Source organism: Notothenia rossii (genome assembly GCF_949606895.1).
Source record: "Notothenia rossii genome assembly, chromosome: 6".
In the NCBI taxonomy this organism is placed as follows: Eukaryota; Metazoa; Chordata; class Actinopteri; order Perciformes; family Nototheniidae; genus Notothenia; species Notothenia rossii.
In genome coordinates this window covers 88,890,904-88,918,718 of record NC_136909.1, presented here as the reverse complement: position 1 = coordinate 88,918,718, position 27,815 = coordinate 88,890,904, and the positions used below count along the sequence as shown (strand labels likewise).

The following is a 27,815-nucleotide window of genomic DNA, read 5'->3' as shown; positions in this document are numbered from 1 at the left end:
GAGAAGACAATCCCGGCCTAAATCGACATCATCAACCTAAGTGAAGGGGAATAAGAAAATAAAGAATCTGTTTTGCTCAATGAAATGTGTACACTATTGACTCGATGTATAATTTCCTTAAAATGAATTCTTACTTGAGTCATGTTTGACATAATACAGCTCAGACGCTGGCCTATCTGTCCTCCTCTCTTCTCAAAAACCTTCAGAAGTTTGTCAGATAGCACATCCAGCTGAGAGAGAAATCTTGATTGGAGGGGCAGGGTTGTTATACGCTTAAACTCCGCATTTATCAAAGAAAACAAATTATCACAGTCATAAAAATCATGAAATCATTTCATTTTCTAAAGATGTCATGATTGTAGTTGTGTGCTTGCCTCAAAACGATGCAGAGAAACTAGTCCATGCATTTGTTACTTCAAGGCTAGCTTATTGTAACTCTTTATTATCAGGGTGAACCAAAAAGTCAGTGAAGTTGCTTCAGCTGATTCAAAATGTATTGACCAGAGCACGGAGAAGGGACCACATCACTCCTGTTTTGGCTCTATAGTGAGAATAACTTTTTATATCAAGTACGAACAACCAGGTTAGACTACATTACATTTCATTTAGTTACGTTTTTTTCCAAAGCGACTTAAAATAAGTATGACTGATGTAAGACTACATATAAGAAACACCCTTATAGCCATTTCAACAAACAAAACATGATCACTTTGTGAAGGAGGCTTGATCGCAGAATGTTTGGCTTTTGCCTCTTTCTTTCTGAATCACTTTTGCCTAATAAATCAGAACATGTGTATATCCCTGCACAATGTTTGCAGTATGTAAATGTTATGAATAAATATTCAGAAATTGTCAGACTAATATCAGTTTTCAATTTGTTAAAGATCAAGTTTAAGTTAGCCAAGTAAATCACAGAAAACATTTGAATACTCACCATTTACTACGGAGCCTTTGGAACAATGTTCAAGGTCAATCTTCTCCACACCAATTACCTATCACAGAAAAACTGATTTGAAATTATTTCATTATTCACACACAAATAAAACAAAAATGTTCTGCTCCTTAAAGGCGACATTTACCATTTAATGATGTACCTTTAGGTTAATATGAACCGACTTCGGCCGAGATGGGCGCCTCCAGTGTAAAAAGCTACAGTTGCCTATACTAATGCAATGAGTACAACTTTGTACGGAGCCATGCACATCAGCGTTGGGAGCTCATTTCCATTGGTTTCAATGGAGACGTGCACTGCAGCAGAGCGCACCGCTCGTCATGTGACGAGGAACAACCAATCAGAACCGAGAAACATCTCAACTTCCGTAAACACAAGTGTAAGGCAAATATGGAAGTTAAGTTCATTTCACAGCGGGTGGATCGTAACCCTTACTTGATAATTGTGTTGGTGAACACGAATCAATGGATTATATTTTGTGACTATAACACAAAATGCCATGAGCCTGGGTTGACCCACCACAGTTAGCTTTGCTAGCTTAGCTACAGATGGCGTCGAATTTATGTTCAAGCACCTGAAGGCGTTTATAATGCATTTTGATGGTGAGACGACCGGTGTTATAGTAAACCGAGCTAGACGTATAACGCTATAACTTTACACACAGCATTGATTGGGATATGACAACGTTGCTGCTGTGTTGAAACTTAGCCTTGACATGTATTTTTACAGGCCAGCGGCAGCCTTGTCCGATGTTGGGTTGAATACGGTTAACCGTTGAAACATGGCGGCGACATACATTCAGCGGAAATGTATGTGTTATACATTTTCGCTGAGAGGCCGTGTTCGTACGTTTTATAAAGAACTTGTGTGTATGTGTGACTATACATGGAATGGGGGGCATTGTTGTTAAGCGGTTAGTAACGTCTGTTTATTGGGGTAGCCGGCCGCCGGTAACTCTGAAATTGTTGTGTTACAGGTCTTGTTGTTTGGTTGAGGGTAAAAAACATCTAAAACTTGAGAGAAAAAATATATACTTTGCAGCCACACCCCGTTGCCAAGCAACACTTATTGTTTAGGTCACGCAGCTCCGTGATCACCTGAAGCTCAGCCGCTGTAACGGACCGGTGAGCGGAGCAAAACACACGTTTCAAGTTCGACCAAACACACTTAGCTATTTTATCTACCTCTGGAACTAGCTAAACTAGTTATACATTTGTTTATTCTTCACTGTCGGGTCACTCGTTACTGGAGTAGCGAGCTGCATGAGATACTGACGGGCTGTCAGGAGAGGGAGAGAGAGAGAGAGGAAAAGAGAGCGCTCCGTTTATTATACCGGTGTTATTATCTAAAGTGAATGTTAATTTTGAATAACGTAGTTAATATACTATTAGTGGTTTGTTTAAATGTGTTCATTGTTTTGTTTTTTGTTTGTAGAAGAATACCATTTATTGATTTATTGTAAAATGAATCCAAACGTTTTGATCTGTTACGATGATAAACTGAAGCAATTTAAAAATTAACCCCATTAACTGAGTTTTAAATCGTTTTTTCGTTAAGTCCGACTAAGTATATGAGGAAGGATGAAAACTAACAAATTAAAAGTTTCAAAAATGATATCTCTGCGAGTGCTGACTGAACTGAATGTCCTATATGTTTCTCTTGTATTTCAGGGCTGGATCACATGCAGTGCAGATTTTGCAGATTTGCAAGCTCCAATCAAGAGACTCTTCTAAAACATTGTCGCCTTTGTCACGGAAAAGGTGCGAACTGGCCCTGTATTCACACTGACTGTGTATGTCAGTCAATTGGCAAACTATACTATACCCTGCCCTACCACTCCACTCCAGGCCCCTCCAACACAATACGCCCCACTTTCCAATCAGTCCCCAAAATTGTAATACCAGTTTGTTTTTAATTCAAAACATCCAAACTATCTATCCCCTTAAGATGGTGCAGACTTTGAACAAGACGGCTACCCAGGAATTTGCTGCACAGAAAAAACATGACATTGTGGTTACAATCAAATTACATTGTTTTGTTATTTTGTTTTTCAGATATCTGAAGAATTTCACCGGATCACCAGCAAAGACCTCCTGGGGACCTTCGGGGCAGCCTTTGACAAACATGTGCCTTGCCTGCTGAAACTGTACCGGGCTAGGAAGGGAGCTTTTGGACAGAAGATGGAAGACCTCTTGGAAAAACTTGATGAAAAAGTGAGTGAAGTGCCTCAATCTAAGAGCATGCAAAAGTTGAGGGGAGAATGGCCGGAGCCGGGTCCACCAAAGCCCTATCCCCTGTTTGAAAATATGAAATGCCCTTCGCCTAACATTTGTAGGAGTGAAAACGCTTTGATGGAAAGGCTTCAGTAAAAATGGATGTTAAAAGTCATTGCTTGGTGTTCTTAGTTGGTGCAATTTGAGAACTATAACAATATTTTTAATTTGTAAAAGTAGAATTGTCCGCAGGATTGCAGTTTTTGTTTTGTTTTGTTTTGCCAGTCTTTTACTGAAGCATGCTACTGGGATCTGAGCTGTTCTTTATCCTCCTCATTACTATACAGAACGTCGGATTTTGTATAAATTCACTACGGCACTAAACTCATTGATATGTTTGTGTGTTTCCACTGGGTACTCCTTAGACATCCGACATTGTGTCTCACCGAAAGACAGCAGCACTGAGAGGCCTGCCGAGATGACACAACCAAGTTTCTTCTGGAGTGTTTGGTAAGTAATACTAACTGTAGGAAATAAACTTATTAACACAATACAAGTAATATTGCTTAATGTAGCTTAAACATTTTATGACCTCATAGCTTATGCTAATCATTTATGCATAATACACTTTGTGTAAGATTTATTTTGAGCCCAGAGATGTTTTCACCTCATGAACTCGAGCGCGATTTGTTCACCCAAAATTAAAAATAAATATCAGCGCTGTTTGAGCAACAGCCAACCCGATACATCTGGCCATTGTTGTCTGGTGTTCTTTATCAGAAAATACTTCTTTATAGAACTCGGCACAACAAGGTTGGTGGGTGATAGCCGCCGTGCTGTTGAGTTGCAATTATAACTTCCACAAGCTGAATGTTAAGACTCAGTAGCTTGGTGCTAAAGCTAGAATCAGTGGATATGTATTTTGCCGTTTAGTTTTCCATAGCACTCATTCATGCATATTTGACTTTTCCTCAGGACACTGACCATGAAGAACGATTGCTGAGAGGTGTGTCTGTGGCCATCCTCACCGAGACGTGGCTGTTGTGTGGGAAGGGACCATTGTACTGCATGACCTGCCAGACCTCTCTACTGCCTTTCCTCTTCGGCCTACTTCATGCAATGAACATGGATTATCCAAAGGAGATGAGGTATACCTTTGAAGCCATTCAGACGATCTTTTACGAGCTTGGCTCTCGATGCTCGCAGCGCATAAGGTCTCGGAAAACAAAGCTTTTGCTGTGAATGTTAATGGGGAAGCCAGATATTACTTTAATCTATGTTTCGCCTGTTCCAGTGCATTGTGGTTAGTGCTCATGTAAAACCTCACAGCATTCATTTCATTTTAAGCATATAAGTTCTCTTCTGAAATAGGGAATCAAAGAATGTGTGGATGTGTAAGTTGCCTGTTCAAAAGAGGGGCATATCCAGTATTTCTAATGTTCAAGTTCATTGTTAGTGATCAGATAAAACTTCAATGTATGTACATGCTTGCACATGTAGTCATTTTAAGCATGAAGTCCCATTTGCCTGTGAAATTGAAATGTGTGGAATTGTGAGTTGCCAGTTGACAAGAGGCACTGGATTGTAATTGTTATATTTGTTTATTTTTAACTTCTTTGATTGTGATGTGCTGAAGAGGCTGAGGCCTAATTTATCACAATGATGTCAGGTGTGTGAATCCTATTTTGACCTGATGGATAAAAGCAGAAGCAGAAACGATCCTCAGAATCTGTGTTCAAAAGGCCATCATCATTTTCTGTTTAAAACAGCTTTGCTAGATGTTTATTATGTCAATAAATGTCCTTAACGTGTGCTATGTTGCAAAACATGAATTTTTTCAAATCCATATCTTCAGCATGTGAAGAATGCATGTTATCAACGTCTAGCAAAGCTGCTTTAAACAGAAAATGATGATGGCATGGGGTCTGCGAGACACAGAGGAACTCAGCCTGAGCACACACACTCTCACAGCCAGGCTGTGTGTGTGTGTGGAAATCCGTTACGTCACTTTACTCAGGAAGTAAACAATGGAAAAAGAGAAATGTCCACCGAGGCGTTCTGGGGCAGCATAGACAGGTCTTCTCTGTGTTAGAGTTTTACTCCCTACAGAGTGTACTTTGAGGGTTTGTGACTCTGCAGACCGTTAACATGCAGAAAAAGCTTCATAACACACAAGGGGACGGGTAAGAACCAGGAAAGCATGACATGGGCCCTTCAAGAGAGAATGTTTTTCGTGCTTGTGGACAAAAGATGTTACAAGATGTTCATATCATTGAATCTGAATAAAGAAACTGAATAAATAATGGGCTCTTTTTTTGTTTGTTGATTGTAGTTTATTTTCAATGTCCGACATCAATGTTGATTGCAGCCTTCAGCGTGACAATATCTCAATGTTGATTCAATGACTTTTTGCCATCTGGGAGGGCTCTGATGTGGGCTAAAGTATTGTTAGAAACTGATCAATCTGTTCATAGTACTGGCAGCAGGGTCTCTGCTGTTAGCAGGGTCTGAGACTCACAGAGACCCACAGAGCACCATGCAGCACATGGCTTTTCTACCCAGGAATAAGTCTTTGAAAGGCGGGGAAAAGTGGTGATAGTGATAGCAGAAATAGTGATTACAATGCAAAGAGAGTTTACCCAGAGAACAGGCTGCTCCACAGCACTTTACAAGCCAGGAAAAGTGATTGAATCCTGGGTATACATGTTTTAAATAGTCTGATACCTCCAGGGCGCATCACCGTATTTGACAAGCCAGGGAAGGGCCTGAATCCTGGGTAAACATTGTTTAATTGTTTAAGTGTTTTTAAATGTGTGGAACAGTGTTTTGTCACTTTCAAAACTCTCCCGTCATTGACCGGAGAAATGGGGTCGATGTTGTATTCAATCTGACCGTTAATATTCCAGTGAGACGAAGTACGTACAATGACCGGAGTGATCCCATGTTAATTTTGTCCCAAAACCGGAGCATTCCATCACCCTAATTTACGAAAAACCCCACCCGGTAAAATTTGACTGGAATCTGTCCGGATGGTGTGGCTCAAGGGGTCAATGGATGTCTAAGAGTCCGAAAGTTGACAATCCCCAGCATGACAAAGCGAACTTTGGTGTGAGGCAATAGGAACGGAAATGTGGGTGAGATGGTGGAGATAACACACGTTGGAAGGGCGGTCGAGAGGATGTTACACCAGAAATGAGAGTGAGATACCTGTACTCATCTCAGAGGTACATATTGTACTTTTTACTGGACTACACTTATCTGACAGCTGCGGTTACTCTACAAAGGAAAAACCAGATCACCAAAGAGCAGTTAAGAGATCACTTTGTGTTGTTTTAATGAATATATTTATTCAAGCTGTGTCCAGGAAGCAGAACTCTACACAACAGAGGCTGCAAAGAGTCCAGTCCGACACTCTGGATTATTCTGCAAAATTACACAAATGTAATGACTTCCTATGTTTTGATCAAACGCACTGCAGGTTAGTATAGCAGGAAACTCTATTAAAGATCCCTTCCCACAAATTCTATTCACAAACACATCTGATCCTGTGAACGCAGCACAGACTGAGACTCAGTCTAACCAGTCTGACTGCATTCTGTCATAGTGAGGTGAGGACACACACACACACACACACACACACACACACACACACACACACACACACACACACACACACACACACACACTGAGACGCAGGATAGGAAACGCCTTCACTTCACTTCGTCTGATGGACCCTGAAGTTGATGAAGCTCAGACGAGGCTGCTACAGATGAATCTCACGGCTAACAGTTCAGTAAGTAGAGCTGTGATTGGTTGATGTTGTTGATTGTTGTCTGTCTCAGAAACGCTTGAGTTGATGAACGTGTGATTGTTTAAAGCTGGGAAACAAGATGGCCTCCGAGCTGTGCGAGCAGAGAGAGAGTGCAGGTTAGTTTAAAGAGTTCCCTGTGAGGAGGAAGAGGAGTTCAGGCTGATGGGGGTCAGTCTGTCAGGAGGGCTACTGATGTGGAGGGGGAGGAAACGGTAGGGCACTAGGACCCAGCAGCCATCAGAGAGCTCACCTGGGCCTTTGCTCCTGAAACACCTGAGAGACTCTGGCTGCGTTTCATTGGTCGATCAACACGCCCTCCTGGCCCCCCCTCAGGAACTCTGATCTAAAGTCTAAACAGTGAAACTCAAACGTCTTAATGCAGTATTCTCACCTTGTTACATGTGTCCTGATAATGAAGAAGTGTACTTGTACTAGACTGTAAAGTTACAACATGTACTTACAGCCAATATCTGTATCTGATGGCATTAGAATATATTCTATAAACTGTCATTCAACGGGAACTGTTTCACTACTTTTGCTGACAGTCTTTTAACTTATTTCTAAGTTTTCTGTTTTCACAGAGCACATTAAGGTTTTAGTTTCTGATGAAACTGTGAGGGACTCTTTCTCTGTTGTAGTCTTCTCTTCAGGTGTTCTGTGTTAAACACCAGCTGAGCAGGACGGAAGCCATTTTGTTTCTTAGTCTTCACTGTAAAAAAAAATAACTCAAGTCCAAACACGTCAACAAACGAAAAGAAAAGGTGTGTTCAATTCAGTCGGGAAGCTCAAATATGGGCCAAAAATAAAAGCTAAAGGTGTTGGAGGAGGAGGAGGAGGAGGAGGAGGAGGAGGAGGAGGAGGAGGAGGAGGAGGAGGTGGAGGAGGAGGAGGAGGACCTCCAGTGGTCACTCTGAGGAACTGCAGCTGGTTTCTGGTTTCTCACAGAGGAGGACGAAGGACTCAGATCTTTAGTTTCAGAAACATTAGTGAAACCACAGTGTGATAATAATCTGTTTCAGGTCCTCTATTCAACACTTCACTAAAGTACAAGTTTAAACATCAAAATATACTTAAAGTGCAAAAGTACTCATTCTGCACCAGTTCATAATAATATGTTTCACATTATTTAATAATAATAATTAATTAATCCGTCTGTTCACTTTAATGTAACAGCTGGTAAAGGAAGAGCTTTTTCTTTTTTAAATAAAGGTCATATACAGTACATTGTGCCTCGTGATTTTCACCAAGGAATCATATTTGAATATATAGTTAAGGCAGGACAATTTGGTGATTATATTTAGTGTTATTAATCTAGATCTGAAACGTTTACACAACATGTTCTTAACTTAAGTTATCACATACATGTACTTCAGAAAAAGTAGAATACTTGCTTCTAAGATGTAGAATGGTAGAAGAATAAAGTAGCAGGTAATGAAGTGAACTAAAGTAACTAAAAGCTGAACTGAAGTACAACACCTGAGTCAAGGTGCAGCAGTGAAATCCTGCATCAGCTCCATCTGGTGGAGCTTCCTCTGCTCTGATTGGTCCTCACCACTGACTCAGGACAATAAGCAGACTCTTCTCTGTCCAATCCAGTGCTTGAATTGGAATAAAAAAAAAGGTGCCAGTACTCTAAATCAGCAACTGTTTCAAGTCAATTTATTTAAACAGCCCAAAAACAAGTATTTGGTTCAAAGTCATAGTATATCCTATAATGCTGGTGTGTTTGTCTCTTTACTTTATATTTTAGAAAGGCTCACTGTACTTAAACAAAATGACTCAGGGTGCATCTGAGATTAGAGGGGGTGCAGTGGTAAAGTGCTATTTTTAGAAGTGGGGAGTGGTCCAGTCACCCTCTAGGGGGTCCGGGGGCATGCTCCCCCGGGAAGATTTTTTTTTTAAATATTGAAGTTACAGTAGATGCATCAATCTGGTGCATTTTGAGGGGGAAATAAAAAGACCATATTTGTTGTCATGCGTCAATCAGGGCCGTACTGGGACAATAAGTCAGGCCGGGAATTATACACCCAGCCAGGCCACTAACTGTTTTTTGTGCCATTTTGCTGGATTTATTTGTCAATATTTACAGCGTTGCTGCCCATAGTGATAGCCCTCTAGTTTAAATCTACTACCCAAAAATAAACATATGGAGATGGCTTACTATTTAAAAAGAAAAGGCAAATCTATTTAGGAACCTGTCAATGTGAACATATTTTAAGTGGGGGTGGACCTCAAATTCTCTAGGGGGGTCCAGGAGCATGCTCCCCCGGTAAGATTTTTTTTAAATGTTGGACTTAAAGGTGGGGTAGGTAAGTTTCAGAAACCGGCTCGAGATACACTTTTTGTTATATTCCATGGAATACTCTTAACATCCCGATAGCAATGAATATCTTAAGTGCTTTGACAAAAAATCCATTAAAAAAATGTCATCTGTGGAACCCGTAATACTGTAAAAACTACAACCAATCCGTTTAGCCGGGAAACGGATTGGATTGCCGCCCTGTCTGTCAGCCTTCCATCTCGTGCACGCACAAATGTATCTCGTGCCGTCATTGGGCGTGCCGTCATTGGGCGTGCATTGCAGCAGTACTTCAATGACTCGCCATCAACAGGCGGCCACTTTCACCATGGCAGAGTTAGGTTCAACATCGTCTACTGGTCGCAAAAGAAAAAATGTAACGGAGCAAATGAAGAACAAAAAGAAAGTGGAAACTAGGAGAAGTCAAACCAGAGTCAATATCGGAGTTGCTTTGGCTGTGTAGTATTGCTAACCTAGATGTGTTTAGCTTTGACTGATATGTAACGTTACTGCAGCCTGCTCTCGCGGAGGAGGTGCTCTGTAAGGAAGTCTGAAGGAGGGGGCGGATTATTTTTGGCTGCGTACTTTCAAATGTTAGTGCACTCGAGCCGGTTTCTGAAACTTTCCTACCCCACCTTTAAATGCATCAATCTGGTGCACTTTGAGGGGGAAATAAAGAGACTACACCCATATGAAACAGAACTGTATACATTTAAATAATCATAAAATCATAAGTACATGGCCATAACCAATAACATCCAATATGAAAAAACATTGAAACTTGTTTAATTATTTGTTTTTGGTTCATTTATAGTGTGTCTGTGCTCCTGAATCAGCCTCTCCTGTCTCCCTCATCTCCCCCCTGCTCCTCTTTGAGGCAACAGCAAAGACTAGTTTTAGCTCTCAACAACTTTATCTTACATTTTTCACCTAGTTAACATTTTATTTTTATTATTCATGCATATTTTACTAATCACCACCCCCTCAAAAGGAAATATGTGTTTACATAAATGGTGACCGAATCGTTTGAGACCCACTGAGACAACTTAGACTAAGTTAACTATCTAAACACTCAGAGTCCTTTACCTCACTGTGCCTCTCAGTCTGACAGGAGAGCTCTCCTCCAACCTGGTTGTAGAAACAGCTTCTTATATCCGTTAGCGCAGCAGAAGCTAACAACATTCCCCGCCGGTACCGGTGCACCCCCTCTCTCTATCTATCTCTCTCTCTCTCACGCTGGCTGTGAGCTGCGGGCGCCTGACAAGCCAACATCCCCCACTTTCATCACTTACAGCACCCATCGTACAGGGCAAATGGAAAATGTAACCGGGGTGAAAAGGGTGTTATCTTTACTTAATTATGAATCTTGTTACATCAAGGCTGAAAATTCATTTTTTTTTAATGTAATCTTGTGGAAGTGCAGATCCCCTGTCCTCCACCAGGGGGTGCTGCAGCACCCTCAGCACCCCTACTTCCCAGGCCCTAGTAGCACCAGATGCTAACAAAAATACAAGTAACCGGTGCGCGCGCTGTCTCGCGCCACACATACACTAACACACACCCTCCCGAGCTTGAATGACACACAGGGACCAATCGAGGGCATTAGTATGATCTGTATGAAAGTGGCCATGTCGGCAGGCCACATCATGTAGCATTTTACTGAGTACCGGCACCTTGCCGGTACTCAGTAAGAAGTGCCGGTACCACATGGGTAAACATCAGAAGTGCCGGTACTGCGTACCGGTGAGTACCGGCCCAATTCAAGCACTGGTCCAATCACAAACTACTAGTGTTCTCCTTTATTAAAGGACCTAAAATAATACAGAACATCAATTTATTGTTCGTTTAAAAAAAAAAAATCAATACATTTATTTCGTCATCTTTATCTTTACCCTCCAAATCTTCTGCTCTGAACTCCAAACACAGTTTCCTGTTGGCTGTTTAAAATGTATGAACCTCTGAAACAGAGGAAGATTTTAAGGCTTGCTGAGCTCTTCAGAGTCCGTCCAATAGAAGTGATCTGCACAGAAAGGCCAAGAATAATCCACATGAAGGATGTTCCTGAAGTCTTCAAACCGTCCTGAAGACCACAGAGCATTGAGAGGGTCTTTAAGACGCTGCAGCTCACAGAGCCAACAACATGGAAACTGTCTCATGAGTGTTTTAGTTTGGAGGTGTGTGAGCTCTGTGTCCTGATGAGATAATGTTTGGTTCTCCAGCAGGTGGTTGTGTGTGTGTGAAGGTGTGAGCTCTGCTATGAATCCCTGTGAGGACACTGAACCCGCTCTGAGTTGGGACCCTGAACGCCTCACCAAAGCTCAGAGGTGAGATGAAGACCTCTGACTGTCCTCTCCTCCAGAGCTCAGCAGGCATTATTCACACTCTGTGTGTGTGTTGTGTTGAAGCCCAGAGCAGCAGCATGGACCTGGACCTGGACCTGGACCTGGACCTGGACCTGGACCTGGACCTGGACCTGGACCTGGACCTGGACCTGGACCTGGACCCAGCTGTGTGTCCATGAAGAGTGACCAGTCTATAGCTGCACCAATATATTTTAAAGGCCGCCATTCAGAGACAGAGTAAGTGGACGTCATGTGACTTCATTATATCAGCAGCAGTAGAAAACTTGTTGTTACTGAAGAACAGAGACTTCTTATTGAAGCTGAGGGAGGGACTACCAAGGTGGGTTCAGCCTGAAGCCAGAGTGTAACGTGTCAGAGAGGCTCAATAAAAGAAGCCTTCAATACCATAGCAGGTAAAATATTTAAAGCACTGTTTAAACAATAAATAAAGTTCAATTTGTCCACAAACTAAAGTGGTTTTCCATCATTATGGTAGAGTTTCAGACCTAAATGCTGTAGAATGAGCAGGTATCACATTAGGAATAAATGGGAGGCAATGAGAGAGCATTGGGTAGTCAAATAAATACATGACTTCATTCACCACAGTACCCTCTTGTATGTGCCGTCTTCTCTGTCTTTGTGGCTCATATATTGGTGTTCTACTGCAGATCAGTAAAATAGAGAATACTGAAAAAGAAAAAGGTGGCAGGAGATAACCAAACCTGCTGAGATCCAATCAAACAGCTCCGGACTAGAGTTCGGACAGGCTCACCAAATCAATATATTCTCAAGTATTCTGATGAAACAGGGTAAATATATCTGTCCCTATTGTAACACTTACTGAGAAAATCACGCAGGTACTTTCTTATAAATACGTGGGTGTCCTGACAGACCCTTCTCTTCTAGAAAGACCACATAGAATCTGAAAAAGACAAAACAAATAATAGAGTAGAGAGTAGATAAAGTTTTATTTTTTACATCTGTGATTTTAGAGTATTTTGCAGTACTGTAATACTACACGGTACAGGTCCACCTCTTTAAAATCAAAACTGCTCCACCAGTCTATCAGAGAATCTGCTCAAAGGTCGTGGGTCAACATTTGAGAGCCTCTCTGAATCATCCTACCATCACAACCTTTAGAGGCTGGCCAACCACGTTATCTCTGACCCAACCATGATTATGTAATGAGTGAAATCCCAGGTCAGATGAACATGGTGTCTTCAGTGACTGTGTTGTTATGGTAAATATCTGTTTCCTTGTTTCTTGTCTTGATGTTTGTCCTCGTTGACGTTGCTAAAGGAGCTGCTGTGATGCCAGAAGCATGTCAGACTTGATCTGATAATAAAGTATTCTCATGTTGTTATATGGTGCTCTGAGCTCTGATCTGACTAAGTGTTAGTGTGATGGAGACTAGGAGATGTTTTAAGTGTTCGATGACCATTATGTGCGTACCTGTCTAAGGACTGCAGATAGAAATGATCTTAATCTGGCATAACTCATCCCTTCTTTGAGATTCATGTATTTATAAGTATGGCCCCTGTTTATTAAACACATTCTAATATGAATAGTATTTAGGACCATTGTGACGGTCCAGATTCCTAACTGTTTGTTTCTCATGTTTCAGGAGGAGGCTGGAGGAACCTGAACCCAGCTGTGTGTCCATGAAGAGTGACTGGTCTATGGACACACCTATGCGCTTCAAAGATGGACGACACTCTGTTGGTCAAAGGTGAGGATTGAAAGTTGATAACCCCCTTCATGGTACCTGCAGCTCTGCTTTCAGGTTGTATTGACCCAGCTAAGAAAGTGTGGCTCTGTTGAATTTTCTTGGTGAGACACTTCTCTGGTTCCTTTCTAATAAAAGCAGCTTTGATCATTTATAAGGCGTATCAGGTTTGAAAGCTTCAAGCACCATAAACACCAACTTGGCAATAAACCTGTTTCTGAATCTGATGAAGGTTTCTTTAAATAAAGAAATAAGGGTCATGTTTACCTTCAGTGTTTCTCATCTGAGTTACATTTCTTTCCTTCTTAAGTAAAGCTGGAGTTTTGTAATCCTGCAGCTTGCGTCCAAAGGGAGGAAAACTCAACTGTGTGGACGTCTACTCCAGCTTATGATCAGCTCTGTGTGAATACATACCTGAGTGTTTCCCATTGCTCCTCGTCAGTCGGAGGTCAATGTTTCCCTGTATTTGCAGCAGTTTTTGCTTCTCATTTCTAAAATGTGTAATTGCTGTGTGGTGTTTTGCTCTTCACCTGGTGCTCTATTGAACAATTAAACAGCTCTTGATCAAATTAAATGTAATTGTTAAACCTTAATCAAAGATTACAGTCACTGATTACTTTCATTTTGGTGCGTGGCACTTGTTAGTATTTAGTGTTGCTGATAGTCAAGGATGAGTGATATCACTGCCCTTTAACCTTTGTACCAATTCATGTGTCTATAAAATGTTATTTTGAGGTTTTAGTTTAAAATAAAAATTGGCAATAACTTCTACAGCTGCTAAAGTTGGTACTCCGTGCGAGGCCCAGACAAATCCAGTGATCTAACCTTTCTCTTGTTGCTCACACATGCACCTGATCCACATTTCCAGCCCCACTGAAGCATATCAGAGATAATGTGAGTTGTTTCTTCATGATTCCTCACAGAGAGGACCAGCAGAGCTCAGAGGTTCCCAGAGGTCAGTCTGCCCAGCAGCATCAGACACAGCTGGACTCCACATTTATGGTCTGTACATGAACTACAGCTACTTCACATCTGTTCTGCTCACAGTCAACTCCATGATGCACTTTGTAGATCAGTGGATGGTCAGTCTGTCCAACATGGATCTGATGTTTGGTGACTTTAGTTTGATTGTGTTGTTCATGTATTCTGTTCCAGCTGCTGGAGGACAACATCATCACTTTTGTGAAGAACGAGCTGAAGAAGATCCAGGAGGCTCTGAGTTCGGATTACCCAGAATGCTTAGAGAGTCAGAGGGAGGATGAGGAGGTGTTGGACGGTGAGGATGAAGAGCAGAGGAGGAGCAGCAGAGAGGCATTTCTGAACATCACACTGCACTTCCTGAGGAGCATGGAGCAGGAGGAGCTGGCTGACCGTCTGCAGAGCAGTAAGAGGGTTTCTATAGAGATTTAACAAGCTGGATAAATGTTGACTAAAGTCTCAAGAGATGGAAGAAAGTATATTCAGATCTTCATTCTTTAAGGATGTATCTGACTCATTGATCTGATTTGTTGTGTGTTCATTCAGGAATTCGTTCTGGAGTGTGTCAGCGTGAACTTAAGTCTAACCTGCAGGAGAGGTTCCAGTGTGTGTTTGAGGGCATTGCTAAAGCAGGAAACCCAACCCTTCTGAACCAGATCTACACAGAGCTCTACATCACAGAGGGGGGGTCTGCAGAGGTCAATGCTGAACATGAGGTCAGACAGATTGAAACAGCATCCAGGAAACCAGACAGACCAGAAACACCCATCAGACAAGAAGACCTCTTTAAAGCCCCACTTGGAAGAGATGCACCAATCAGAGCAGTGCTGACAAAGGGCGTGGCTGGCATTGGGAAAACAGTCTTAACACAGAAGTTCACTCTGGACTGGGCTGAAGGCAAAGCCAACCAGGACATCCAGTTCATATTTCCATTCACCTTCAGAGAGCTGAATGTGGTGAGAGAGAACAAGTACAGCTTGGTGGAACTTGTTCATCACTTCTTCTCTGAAACCAGAGACGCAGGAATCTGCAGGTTTGATCAGTTCCCGGTTGTGTTCATCTTTGACGGTCTGGATGAGAGTCGACTTCCTCTGGACTTCCTCAACAATGAGATCCTGACTGATGTCACAGAGTCCACCTCAGTGGATGTGCTGCTGACAAACCTCATCAGGGGGAAGCTGCTTCCCTCTGCTCGCCTCTGGATAACCACACGACCTGCAGCAGCCAATCAGATCCCTCCTGAGTGTGTGGACATGGTGACAGAGGTCCGAGGGTTCACTGACCCACAGAAGGAGGAGTACTTCAGGAAGAGATTCAGAGATCAGGAGCAGGCCGGCACCATCATCTCCCACATCAAGACCTCACGAAGCCTCCACATCATGTGCCACATCCCAGTCTTCTGCTGGATCTCTGCTTCAGTTCTGGAGGAGGTGTTGAAAACCAGAGAGGGGGGAGAGCTGCCCAAGACCCTGACTGAGATGTACATCCACTTCCTGGTGGTTCAGTCCAAAGTGAAGAACATCAAGTATGATGGAGGAGCTGAGACAGATCCACACTGGAGTCCAGAGAGCAGGAAGATGATGGAGGCTCTGGGGAAACTGGCTTTTGAGCAGCTGCAGAAAGGCAACCTGATCTTCTATGAGTCCGACCTGACAGAGTGTGGCATCGATATCAGAGCAGCCTCAGTGTACTCAGGAGTGTTCACACAGGTCTTTAGAGAGGAGAGAGGACTGTACCAGAGGGACAAGGTGTTCTGCTTCGTCCATCTGAGCGTTCAGGAGTTTCTGGCTGCTCTTCATGTCCATCTGACCTTCATCACCTCTGGAGTCAACCTGCTGTCAGAAGAACCAACAACCTCCAGGCGTCCTAAAGTCTTCAGACCCAAACCTGAACTAACACATCTCTACCAGAGTGCTGTGGACCAGGCCTTACAGAGTCCAAACGGACACCTGGACTTGTTCCTCCGCTTCCTCCTGGGTCTTTCACTGGAGACCAATCAGAAACTCCTACGTGGTCTACTGACAGAAACAGGAAGTAGCTCAAAGACCAACAAGAAAACAGTCCAGTACATCAAGAAGAAGATGGATGAGGATCTGTCTCCAGAGAGAAGCATCAACCTGTTCCACTGTCTGAATGAACTGAATGATGGTTCTCTAGTGGAGCAGATCCAACAGTCCCTGAGTTCAGGAAGTCTCTCCACAGATAATCTGTCTCCTGCTCAGTGGTCAGCTCTGGTCTTCATCTTACTGTCATCAGAAGAAGATCTGGACGTGTTTGACCTGAAGAAATACTCTGCTTCAGAGGAGGCTCTTCTGAGGCTGCTGCCAGTGGTCAAAGCCTCCAGGAAGGCTCTGTGAGTACAGAAACATTCACATATGTAAGGGATAATGTTCGCGTCGGGCTCCTGATCAGCCTGTCGGTGTTCTTTTCCCCATCATGACCAAGTCGCTGCACATTATCCCGCTTATTACACGGCCACATTCTCAACAAAGTAACGTTATGACTCCCAATATTAATTGAAATGATTTTTTGGATTTAGAAAATGATTTTATTGATTTAAAAAATAGTTGTATTGATTTAAATTGACATGCGTACGCTAAGAAAAATAGTCCGTTGTTACCGTTTGAACTAACGTAGCAATGGCAGGAACTGCTTCGATAGTGTTTTTGAGGAGCTTTTTGATTACATATTTGAAAACATCGCTGCTTGCTTTAAAAGTAGCAGAAGTCATGATGTCAAACCTTGGGGAGTATCTAGATATCCCTGCCCTAATGCCAAAGGAACTGCACACTGAAAATGTGTCGCCGTCTGATGTCTGTGTCTGGACCGCTGCGTAAAAGGAGGATTTCTGCCCGTTACTTCTCCGCTGTTTTCTTGTCGCTCTTGTCTTGTCAGTTAGAAAGCAAACTGCATGCAGATTGCTTTTCGGCCAAACTGTATATAGTTAAATCGAACGGACTTGTTTGTGCAGATGTGAGCGTCCTTAACAACGGTCAAAAAGTGCTTGAAAGCGGCCTGTCTGTTCGGTATTAACAACGTGTCACGTGTTCTGAATTGACCAATCAGAATCGATTATTCAACTAAGCCATGTAATATCATGAAGTAGTGGTGGTCTAATGGATAGTGAAGTGGGATGAAGATTGGAACGTTGTGAGTTCAATTCCCGCCAGGAACACCACCACTTGTGTGCCCTTGAGTAAGGCACTTAGTCCTCAGTTTCTCCAGGGAGAATGTAATTGTAAGTCGCTTTGGATAAAAGTGTCCGCTAAATGAAATGGAAAGTAAATATTATGCTCATCTTTTTAAAATATTGTTTGTACTTTCTTTATCAGACTGAGTGGCTGTAACCTGTCAGAGAGAAGCTGTGCAGCTCTGTCCTCAGTCCTCAGCTCCCAGTCCTCTAGTCTGAGAGATCTGGACCTGAGTAACAACGACCTGCAGGATTCAGGAGTGAAGCTGCTGTCTGCTGGACTGGAGAGTCCTCACTGTGCTCTGGAGACTCTCAGGTCAGATTTCTTATTTTATCTTAAATTATTGTCTCTCTCTCTCTCTCTCTGCTTATTTACAATCTCCTTCTTTCTCTTCCTGTTTTTAAATCAGTCAGGTAACCAAACGCAAAGTCTTCTTTTGTATTAAACATTAATAAAATACAGTTGATGTAAAACACTCATCCTGTTACTCAGACTTTTGATTGGAAAAGCAATGATTAATGCCATCGTGGAGAAGAGACATCATGAACATTGGCATCACAGATGTGAAGCAGTATTGAGTTGCACATTTTGAATAAGGAATAATATGCGATAAGGCAGTCATTCATGAAAAAGAACACCCTGAAGTTATTGATTTTATGTTGTTGTTTATTATTTTCTCTTCAGACTGAGTGGCTGTAACCTGTCAGAGAGAAGCTTTGCAGCTCTGTCCTCAGTCCTCAGCTCCCAGTCCTCTAGTCTGAGAGAGCTGGACCTGAGTAACAACGACCTGCAGGATTCAGGAGTGAAGCTGCTGTCTGCTGGACTGGAGAGTCCTCACTGTGCTCTGGAGACTCTCAGGTCAGGGTTCATCAACATGTTGAGCTCCCTTTTGAATATGTATTGATATATTGGGCTGCTGTTGCCCAGAAGGGAAATAGGCGATAACCAAGGGGAGGGTTATTGATTAGATCCCCTCTCCATGAGGTTAACATGTCAAAGTGTCCTTGGGAAAGATACTTGACCTCAAATTATGTTCTAGACATTGTATTGAAGTGTTTGTTAGTTGCTTCAGTAAAAGCCTAAGCTGAAATAACATCTATGATTACTGGATGAGTTTTCTAAGTTCACTGTACTCAAGTTATTTTTCAACCCAGTTGTGATCGTCAATTTTCAGACCCTATGTAACATAATATACTTTACAGTTTTTCTGTTTTGCCCAGGAAAACATGTTATATAAAAACATAGTTCACTTTAACATTTGCTTCCATTTATTTGTTTGTCCCTTCAGACTGAGTGTCTGTAAGCTGTCAGAGAGAAGCTGTGCAGCTCTGTCCTCAGTCCTCAGCTCCCAGTCCTCTAGTCTGAGAGATCTGGACCTGAGTAACAACGACCTGCAGGATTCAGGAGTGAAGCTGCTGTCTGCTGGACTGGAGAGTCCTCACTGTACTCTGGAGACTCTCAGGTCAGGATAAATCAATACGTTGAGCTTCCTTTTTTGGATGTATTTAACTTACTATAGTAAATGAACTATTTTTAAACCCGTTAAATTATTCTTTGCTGTTGTGTTCAGGTGCAAATCTACACACTCTTCTCCCTTTCTACTTTTGACACATTTTTAACATTGGCTTTCAATCCACCATGTATGCAAAATGTTTGCCATCAGTTCAAATAATGTAGGATTCCTCGTATTTATGATTATAGGGTCTTAATATTTTGTTTTTGAATTTGTAAAAAGGAGTAAATGCCGAAATTTTAATTTAAATGTTTGTCCCTTCAGACTGAGTGTCTGTAAGCTGTCAGAGAGAAGCTGTGCAGCTCTGTCCTCAGTCCTCAGCTCCCAGTCCTCTAGTCTGAGAGAGCTGGACCTGAGTAACAACGACCTGCAGGATTCAGGAGTGAAGCTGCTGTCTGCTGGACTGGAGAGTCCTCACTGTGCTCTGGAGACTCTCAGGTCAGGTTTCTTATTTTATCTTAAATTATTGTCTCTCTCTCTCTCTCTCTCTGCTTATTTACAATCTCCTTCTTTCTCTTCCTGTTTTTAAATCAGTCAGGTAACCAAACGCAAAGTCTTCTTTTGTATTAAACATTAATAAAATACAGTTGATGTAAAACACTCATCCTGTTACTGATTAATGCCATCGTGGAGAAGAGACATCATGAACATTGGCATCACAGATGTGAAGCAGTATTGAGTTGCAAATTTTGAATAAGGAATAATATGCGATAAGGCAGTCATTAATGAAAAAGAACACCCTGAAGTTATTGATTTTATGTTGTTGTTTATTATTTTCTCTTCAGACTGAGTGGCTGTAAGCTGTCAGAGAGAAGCTGTGCAGCTCTGTCCTCAGTCCTCAGCTCTCAGTCCTCTAGTCTGAGAGAGCTGGACCTGAGTAACAACGACCTGCAGGATTCAGGAGTGAAGCTGCTGTCTGCTGGACTGGAGAGTCCTCACTGTACTCTGGAGACTCTCAGGTCAGGATTCATCAACATGTTAAACTTATAGCCAGTTAAATTGTGATGTACATTAATGATGGATACACTCATAACCTTTTGTTGCATCTGCTTCAATAACATTTGTTATTGTTTTTTGACTCACTCTTGTTTGAACTTGTGTGTGTGTGTGTGTGTGTGTGTGTGTGTGTGTGTGTGTGTGTGTGTGTGTGTGTGTGTGTGTGTGTGTGTGTGTGTGTGTGTGTGTGTGTGTGTGTGTGTGTGTGTGTGTGTGTGTGTGTGTGTGTGTGTGTGTGTGTGTGTGTGTGTGTGTGTGTGTGTGTGTGTGTGTGTGTGTGTGTGTGTGTGTGTGTGTGTGTTCAGGCTGTCGTGCTGTCTGGTCTCAGAGGAAGGCTGTGTTTCTCTGGCTTCAGCTCTGAGATCCAACCCCTCCCATCTGAGAGAGCTGGACCTGAGCTACAATCATCCAGGAGACTCAGGAGAGAAGCTGCTGTCTGCTGGACTGGAGGGTCCTCTCTGGAGACTGGACACTCTCAGGTATTATAAACATATACAGTGAAGGAAATAAGTATTTGATCCCCTGCAGATTTTTTAAGTTTGCCCACACAATACATTAACAGTCTATCATTGTAATGGTAGGTTTATATAAACATTGAGAGCAAGAATATCAAAAAGAAAATCCAGAAATTGACATTATATAAAAGATAAAAATGTATTTCCATTTAACTGAGTGAAATAAGTATTTGATCCCTTTGCAACAAACAAGGATTCTGGCTCCCACAGACAAATAATTCATCTTCCTTTAAAAAAGTACTCCTAATCAACTTGTTACCTGTATAAAAGACACCTGTCCACAGAATCAATCAATCAGATTCCAATCTCTCCACCATGGGCGAGACTGTAGAGCTGTCTAAGGACCTCAGGGTGAGACTGTAGAGCTGTCTAAGGACCTCAGGGTGAGACTGTAGACCTGCACCAGGCTGGGATCGGCTACAAGACCACCGGAAAGCAGCTTGTTGAGAAGGAGACAACTCTTGGTGCCATTATTCAGAAGAATAATGTGTGTGTTTCTAAATGGAAGAAACACAAAATGAGCATCAATGGCCCTCGGTCTGGGCTCCACACAGGATCTGGCCCCGTGGGGTATTGATGATCATGAGAAAGGTGAGGGATCAGCCAAGAACTACACAGGAGGAACTTGTTAATGATCTCAAGGCAGCTGGGACCACAGTCACCAAGAAACCTATTGGTAACACACTACACCATAGTTGATCAAATCCTGCAGTGCCTGAAGGCCCCCTGCTCAAGAAGAACACGAGAGGCCGTCTGAAGTTTGACAACGAACATCTGAATGATTCAGAGAAGGCTTGGGAGAAGCGGATGAGCTCAGATGAGACTAAAATGTTGATCTTTGGCTTCAACTCGACACGCCGTGTTTGGAGGAAGAGAGATGCTGACTATAACCCCAGAACACCATCCGTCAGGCATGGAGGTGGAGACATTCTGCTTTGGGCTGTTTCTCTGCTGAGGGGACAGGAGGACTTCCCTGCATCGAGGAGAGGATGGACGGGGACATGTCCCGTGAGATATTGGTCGATAGCCTCCTTCCCTCAGCCAGGACACTGACCATGGGTCATGGAGGGGTCTTCCAGCAGGACAAGGACCCTGAACATACGGCCAAGGCAACACAGGAGAGGCTAAAGAAGAAGCACCTTCAGGTGATGGAGGGTCCTAGCCAGTGTCTGGACCTTAATCCCATAGAAAATGTGTGGAGGGAGCTGAAGCTTCCAGATGCCAAGCATCAGCCTCAACACCTGAAGGATTTGGATCTTCAGAGAGGAGTGGACCAACATCCTTCCTGAGATGTGCACAGACCTGGAGACCAACTACAAGAAGCGTCTGACCTCTGTGTGACCTCTGTGTGTCCAACAAGGGTTTCTCCACCAAGTCCTAACACATGTTCTGCAAGGGGATCAAATACTTATTTCACTCAGTTAAATGCAAATACATTTTTATCTTTTATATAATGTACATTTCTGGATTTCCTTATTGATATTCTTTCTCTCACTGTTTATATAAACCTACCATTCAAATGACAGACTGGTCCTTTCTTTGTTGGTGAACTTACAAAGTCTGCAGGGATCAAATACGTATTTCCTCCACCGTGTGTATGCCAAGACAAAAACATTGAAGGGAACTAAAGACACGGGATAAGACTCAGGCAGCAGCTCTGTGTTTACAGAGAAGACACGACAACAAGAAATACATCTTTATCATTTTAGATTCTGATCTCCATTTTAATGCTCATTTTAATTTGCTGACCAAAAACTGCTTTTATCATTTTGGCAATAGAGTCAAAATCCATCCAACAACCTAAACACAGCAGAGATCATCCCACTCCTGATGGACACCATCTGCACTGGCTCCTGTATCTGAATTGATTCTGAAGTGCTTCTCCTATTTTTAAAGCACTAAATGGCCCCTCCCTCTTTTAAACACAATGATGAACTATCAGATGTCCTGTGAATTCATCATAATAATAATAATAATAATAAATGGTATGGTCAAAGCACCTTTCATTGCTCAAAGCAAACCCAAAGTGCGTTGCATGAAAGATGCTTTTAAATAAAGTTCATTGATTTTCCTCTTCAGATTCCAGGTAAGAGAAACACTCATTGACTGCTGCTAGCAGATGCTGAGGGAACACTAACTGAACACTGATCAACTCTTACATCTTATTCTCTGAGAAATAATAATTGAAGTTAATGAGCTTTATTTATCGACTGATCTAAAATGATATCGTGAACATGAAGGTTCATCTGTGGAGAATAACAAAGCTCTGAGTTTGAGAGTGATGTCCATGTCTCCATGCTGCTCTGACCCCCCCCCCCCCCCCCCCCCCCCTTCTTTCAGGATGGAGCCTGCTGGAGTCCGATGGTTGAGACCCGGTCTGAGGAAGTGTGAGTTTGGTTTAATTTGATTCATGAAAACAAAGCAGCCACCATCTTCAAATGTAACCTTCATCCTCAAAGTGTCAATAAATGAACAGCTGATAGATGAATAACTGCTGCTGTTCCTCTCCTCAGATTCCTGTGAACTCTCACTCGACACAAACACAGCACACAGGAACCTCAAACTGTCTGAGGACAACAGGAAGGTGACATGTGTGAGAGAGGAGCAGCCATATCCTGATCATCCAGAGAGATTTGATATCTGGAGACAGCTGATGTGTAGAGAAGCTCTGACTGGTCTCTGTTACTGGGAGGTCGAGAGGAGAGGAGTGGTTGATATATCAGTGACTTACAGAGGACTCAGGAGGAGAGGAGAGAGAGAGGACTGTGTGTTTGGAAGGAATGATCAGTCCTGGAGTCTGATCTGCTCTGGTGGTCGTTACTCTGTCTGTCACAATAACACAGAAACAGACACCTCCTCCTCCTCCTCCTCCTCCTCCTCCTCCTCCTCCTCCTCCTCCTCCTCCTCCTCCTCCTCTGGTAGAGTAGCAGTGTATCTGGATCATCCTGCTGGCTCTCTCTCCTTCTACAGAGTCTCCTCTGACACACTGATCCACCTCCACACCTTCAGAACCACATTCACTGAACCTCTCTATGCTGGGTTCTGGTTCAGCTCTGGTTCCTCAGCGTCTCTGGTTCCTCTGTAGGAGGAAGAGTCTCCTCCTGTTCCAGAGACTTCCTCCCTGCTGCCCAGAGAGTTCAGTCTGTTCAGGATCACAGCTGATGTTAGACCAGTGGTTCTCAAAGTGGGGGGCGCGCCCCCCCTGGTGGGCGCAGAGGCATGCCAGGGGGGGCGCGAGAGACCAGGAGGAAAAATGGTTATAAAAAAAAATAAAAAAAGATAAAAATAAAAAATAAAATAAAAATCATAATTTGAAAAATTATTGATTCGAAAATAATATGATGCAGTACAGTACTATTACGTCTGGGTCTCTGTTTCATTAAAGCTCGGCTCTGTGTGTGTGTGTGGAACGAGCCATTTTGTGTGCGCGTGAGAGAGAGAGAGAGCGCACCGGTACTGGAGATCGTTGTTGTTAGCTTCTGGTGCTAGCGAGCTACGCTAACGGATATAAGGAGTTTTTTCAACAACAAAGTGGAGGAGAGTCCTCTCCTGTCAGACTGGGAGCTAAAGGACTCTCTCAGTGTTATCTCAGTGGGTCTCAAATGTTTTGGTCACCATTAATGTAAATAATTATTTCCGAGGCACACGTTTATATGATCATTATAGTTATAAAAAAATAAGAGAATAAATGAAAAACAGGTATGAAATACTATATGACAGTAAAACAAGAATAAAGTTTAAAAGGGTGATTTGTAAAATATCCATCAAGAAAAAGTAAATCTGTTTACATTTCTGTTTCATATGGGTGTTGAGAGATGTATCCATAGATCTCTTCCTTTCGCTCTCAAAGTGCACCAGATTGATGCTTTTAACTTCAATATTTAAAAATAAATCTTCCCGGGGAAGCTTGCCCCCGGACCCCCCTATGTGACGTCCACACATCACCTATAAAAATAGCACTTTATCCCTGCTTACACCTATATGCCGTGAGCTGAATATCGTGCCTTCATTGTAACAGTCGCGGGTACGTTGTGTATTTGCGTGGGGATTGTTGCAGTAGAAAATTCCACTGTAGCGACCGGTACATTAATGGGAAACCCTAAATGTTTGAGCACCCTCTATGAAACGTCAAGCTACCCCACAGCACCCCCAAAATAAATCTCTGGCGCCGCCACTGAGCCTGATTATTCGTTTTGGGGGGGCCCGACTTTTTTTTTTCTCCAAAGGGGGGGCCTGACAGAAAAAGTTTGAGAACCACTGACAACGTTGTTTAAAACATATATTTCCATCTATTTGTTTTTAACCGTGGTGTACTTGTTATGTGTTTTTACTTATTGTTCTTCTTTATTATTAATAATGTCTTCCTGCTTTGTTATATTTGAATATACAGTCTACTCTTTTCACTTTATCTGCACTATACATCTTTTGATGTAATAATGTAGATTTCCACTTTTCGGGACAAATAAAGGAATTCTGATTCTGAAAATATGCTTTTGCTTCAGACTCAATATCTTCACTGTGATTCAGGAAAGTGCAACAAACATCACTTCACACACAAATACAGATAGAAATCAAACACATGGAAATACAGAAAAATAAATAAGATTTAAAGAAAAGAAAACCTCTGGAGCGCTCTCTGAGCTTTCACTTAGTTTGAACAACAACACGTCTTTCTGTTGTGTTTGCAGTTTTTTTTGGCGAGAGAGATTTAGTTTAACCGTAGGACGAATAAATAAATAATAATAATAATAATAATAATAATAATAATGTTAATAATAATAAAAAGGAAATAGAAATACTATTAAAAAAATAATCACAATTATAATAGTAAGAAATAATAATACAAAAATAAAAAATAATGATAAACACTCAAATTAAAACAATTAAAAATAAATAAAACAAGATAGTGATACAAATACAAATTAAATACATTTAAATAGAAAGACTTTCAAACAAATATTAAAGTGTTTTTTTTTCGTTTTAAATTGTAAAAGACAAAAATATAAATAAATATGATAAAACATTAAATAAAAACTTTACAAAATATTATTTAAAAACCAATCATTATAATAAAATACATTCAAAATAAAGATGTGTTGTGTTTTGGCCACTCAGTCGTGTACAAAGCTTTTCTGTCTGCTGCTTTCAGAAAGAGACAGAAACCAGTTTGTGGCTCAGTGGTTAGCGCAGATTCAAGATTCAAGGCTTTCATTGTCACGTGTGCATAGCAACCGTGTAGTTATGACAACGAAGATCTGAGGTCACAGGCTGCTCCATCAGAGCAACACAATAACACAGATACAACAGTACAAGTAAATAAAATAAAAATATAGTAGAAACAGTGCAGCCCATAACCAGTGCTGCTGTGTGAATGAGAGCTCAAACCCTGAGCCAGGGAGACGAACACATACTGGACTCTGAATACAAATCAAATCTCTCTGGCCAGAACTACAGAAAAGGATAGGGGACACGTCTGCTCCCCCATGAAGTGGAACCACTGTACAGATCTTAACCTCTGCCTAACGTTGGCAGTAACATAATAAACTTCTAATGTACTAAAGACTGGTGTTTACATGGTGTTTGTCCTCGGTTCCCCTCCTCCACTCCTCCGCTCGCATCTCCTGTGGGCGGGACTAAGACGCAAGGATAGGAGTCGAGGAGAGAATTGAGAAAGGGCTATAGGTTTTGAAATATCATTGGGATAACAGGTAGAGGTCGTAGAAACAGGCTTTAACGCCCTCTCACAGTCTTCATTCATAAGACTAGCGTTACGGGGCGGGATGAGTGTCTTCCTAGTTGGTTAAGTTAGAAAGATATTGACAGATCAATGACTCAAACACAATCGTCGTCTTTGAACAACCACAGTAAGGTAGACAACAAGCTCTAACCCCTCTTTTCTATCAAAACAAGCCAATACACACCGTCAGGGCCGTGGGAAGTAGGGGTGCTGAGGGTGCTGCAGCACCCCCTGGTGGAGGACAGGGGATCTGCACTTTCACAAGATTGCAGCTGAGGGAGAGAGAGAGAGAGAGAGAGAGAGAGAGAGAGAGAGAGAGAGAGAGAGAGAGAGAGAACCGGTATCGGCGGGGATTGTTGTTAGCTTCTGCTGCGCTAATGGATATAAATATTTCCAAGGCACACCTTTATAATTACTAGGATAAATAAAAACAGGTTTGAAATCATTCCAATGTATTCTACAGTAAACCAAAAATATTGTTTAAAACTGGAGATTAAAAAATATGCATAAATAAATAAATGTTAACTGGTCAAATAAGATATAAATGAACCACAAAAATAAAACAAGTTAGCCTACATTTATTTGTTATTGGCTATTGTAGGTTATTGGTTATGTTCACATACTTATTTGATTAATAAAATGCAAACCGATCTTTTTCACATGGGTGTTTAGAGTTGTATCCAGTCTCAAGTAATTGGGCGCTCAAAGTGCACCAGATTGAAGTATTTTACTTTAAAATGTTAAAGTAAAATACCCCCGGACCCCCCTAGAGGATGTGACGTCCACCCCCAATTAAACATATTTATGCAATACTAAATCAATTTGAAGCCTTTTGATATAAGCTGTCCACCATTTCAATACGTTTATCTTTTTGTAGTGTTTTGTAGAGGTTTTTCATTGCCAGCTAAAATCTTGCCTAGGGCTGCAAATTGGTCAAAACCAGCCCTGATGTCATCCCCACAGCACCCCCCATTTGAAGCATGTTCCCACGGCTATGCACACCGTCCTCCGAGCTGCTCAACTTCTATCTGAATGCAGGGACAGTCTACAAAGTGCAACACGGAAAAATTATAATTCAAAAGTAGTCAATAATTCCCTTCCCACATTTCTACTGTTTATATTTGAGTTTTTTTTTTAATGATCAATAACCCCTCTGCTATTCAGTAAAGTGCTTCCACTTCATGTTCACATAAATGGTCAAATGATTCAAATGAACGGTTCAAATTCACTGATTGTTTTAAAAATGTCGTGTAATTGAAGCTTTATTTTTCTGTCAATTTATTTAGGATCTGTAGACAGTACCAGCTACTTCTATAATTTTTTATCGTCACCTTGTTTAAAAATATATACTGCTATTTAGTTTGTTTTAACCATAGTGTAGCCTACTTATTATTTGTTTTTACTTATTGTGTTTTTTATTATTAATAACGTGTGCCTACTTTGATATATTTAATATACTTCTGCACTATACTTCTGCTGTTGTAATTCCGTAAATGTCCCATAAGCAAGTGTACTGTATAAATCAGGGGAAATCCCATCGTG

At 41.8% G+C, this 27,815-nt stretch overlaps 1 protein-coding gene and 1 long non-coding RNA gene across 2 annotated transcripts in view; both read left to right on the top strand.

Annotated features, from left to right (window-relative positions):
* LOC307044213 (uncharacterized protein) overlaps window positions 1–27,815 on the top strand; it is a 305,770-nt gene that overhangs the window by 65,331 nt on the left and 212,624 nt on the right. Inside the window, exon 12 of the mRNA XM_079689294.1 lies at window positions 19,811–19,984. Within this exon, the coding sequence (XP_079545420.1) occupies window positions 19,811–19,984 (174 nt within the window). The remainder of the gene's footprint in view (window positions 1–19,810; window positions 19,985–27,815) is intronic.
* Window positions 2,568–3,762, top strand: LOC307044281. Its single transcript, XR_013809589.1, has 3 exons — window positions 2,568–2,712; window positions 3,007–3,165; window positions 3,591–3,762. It is a non-coding gene; the product is annotated as an uncharacterized lncRNA (long non-coding RNA).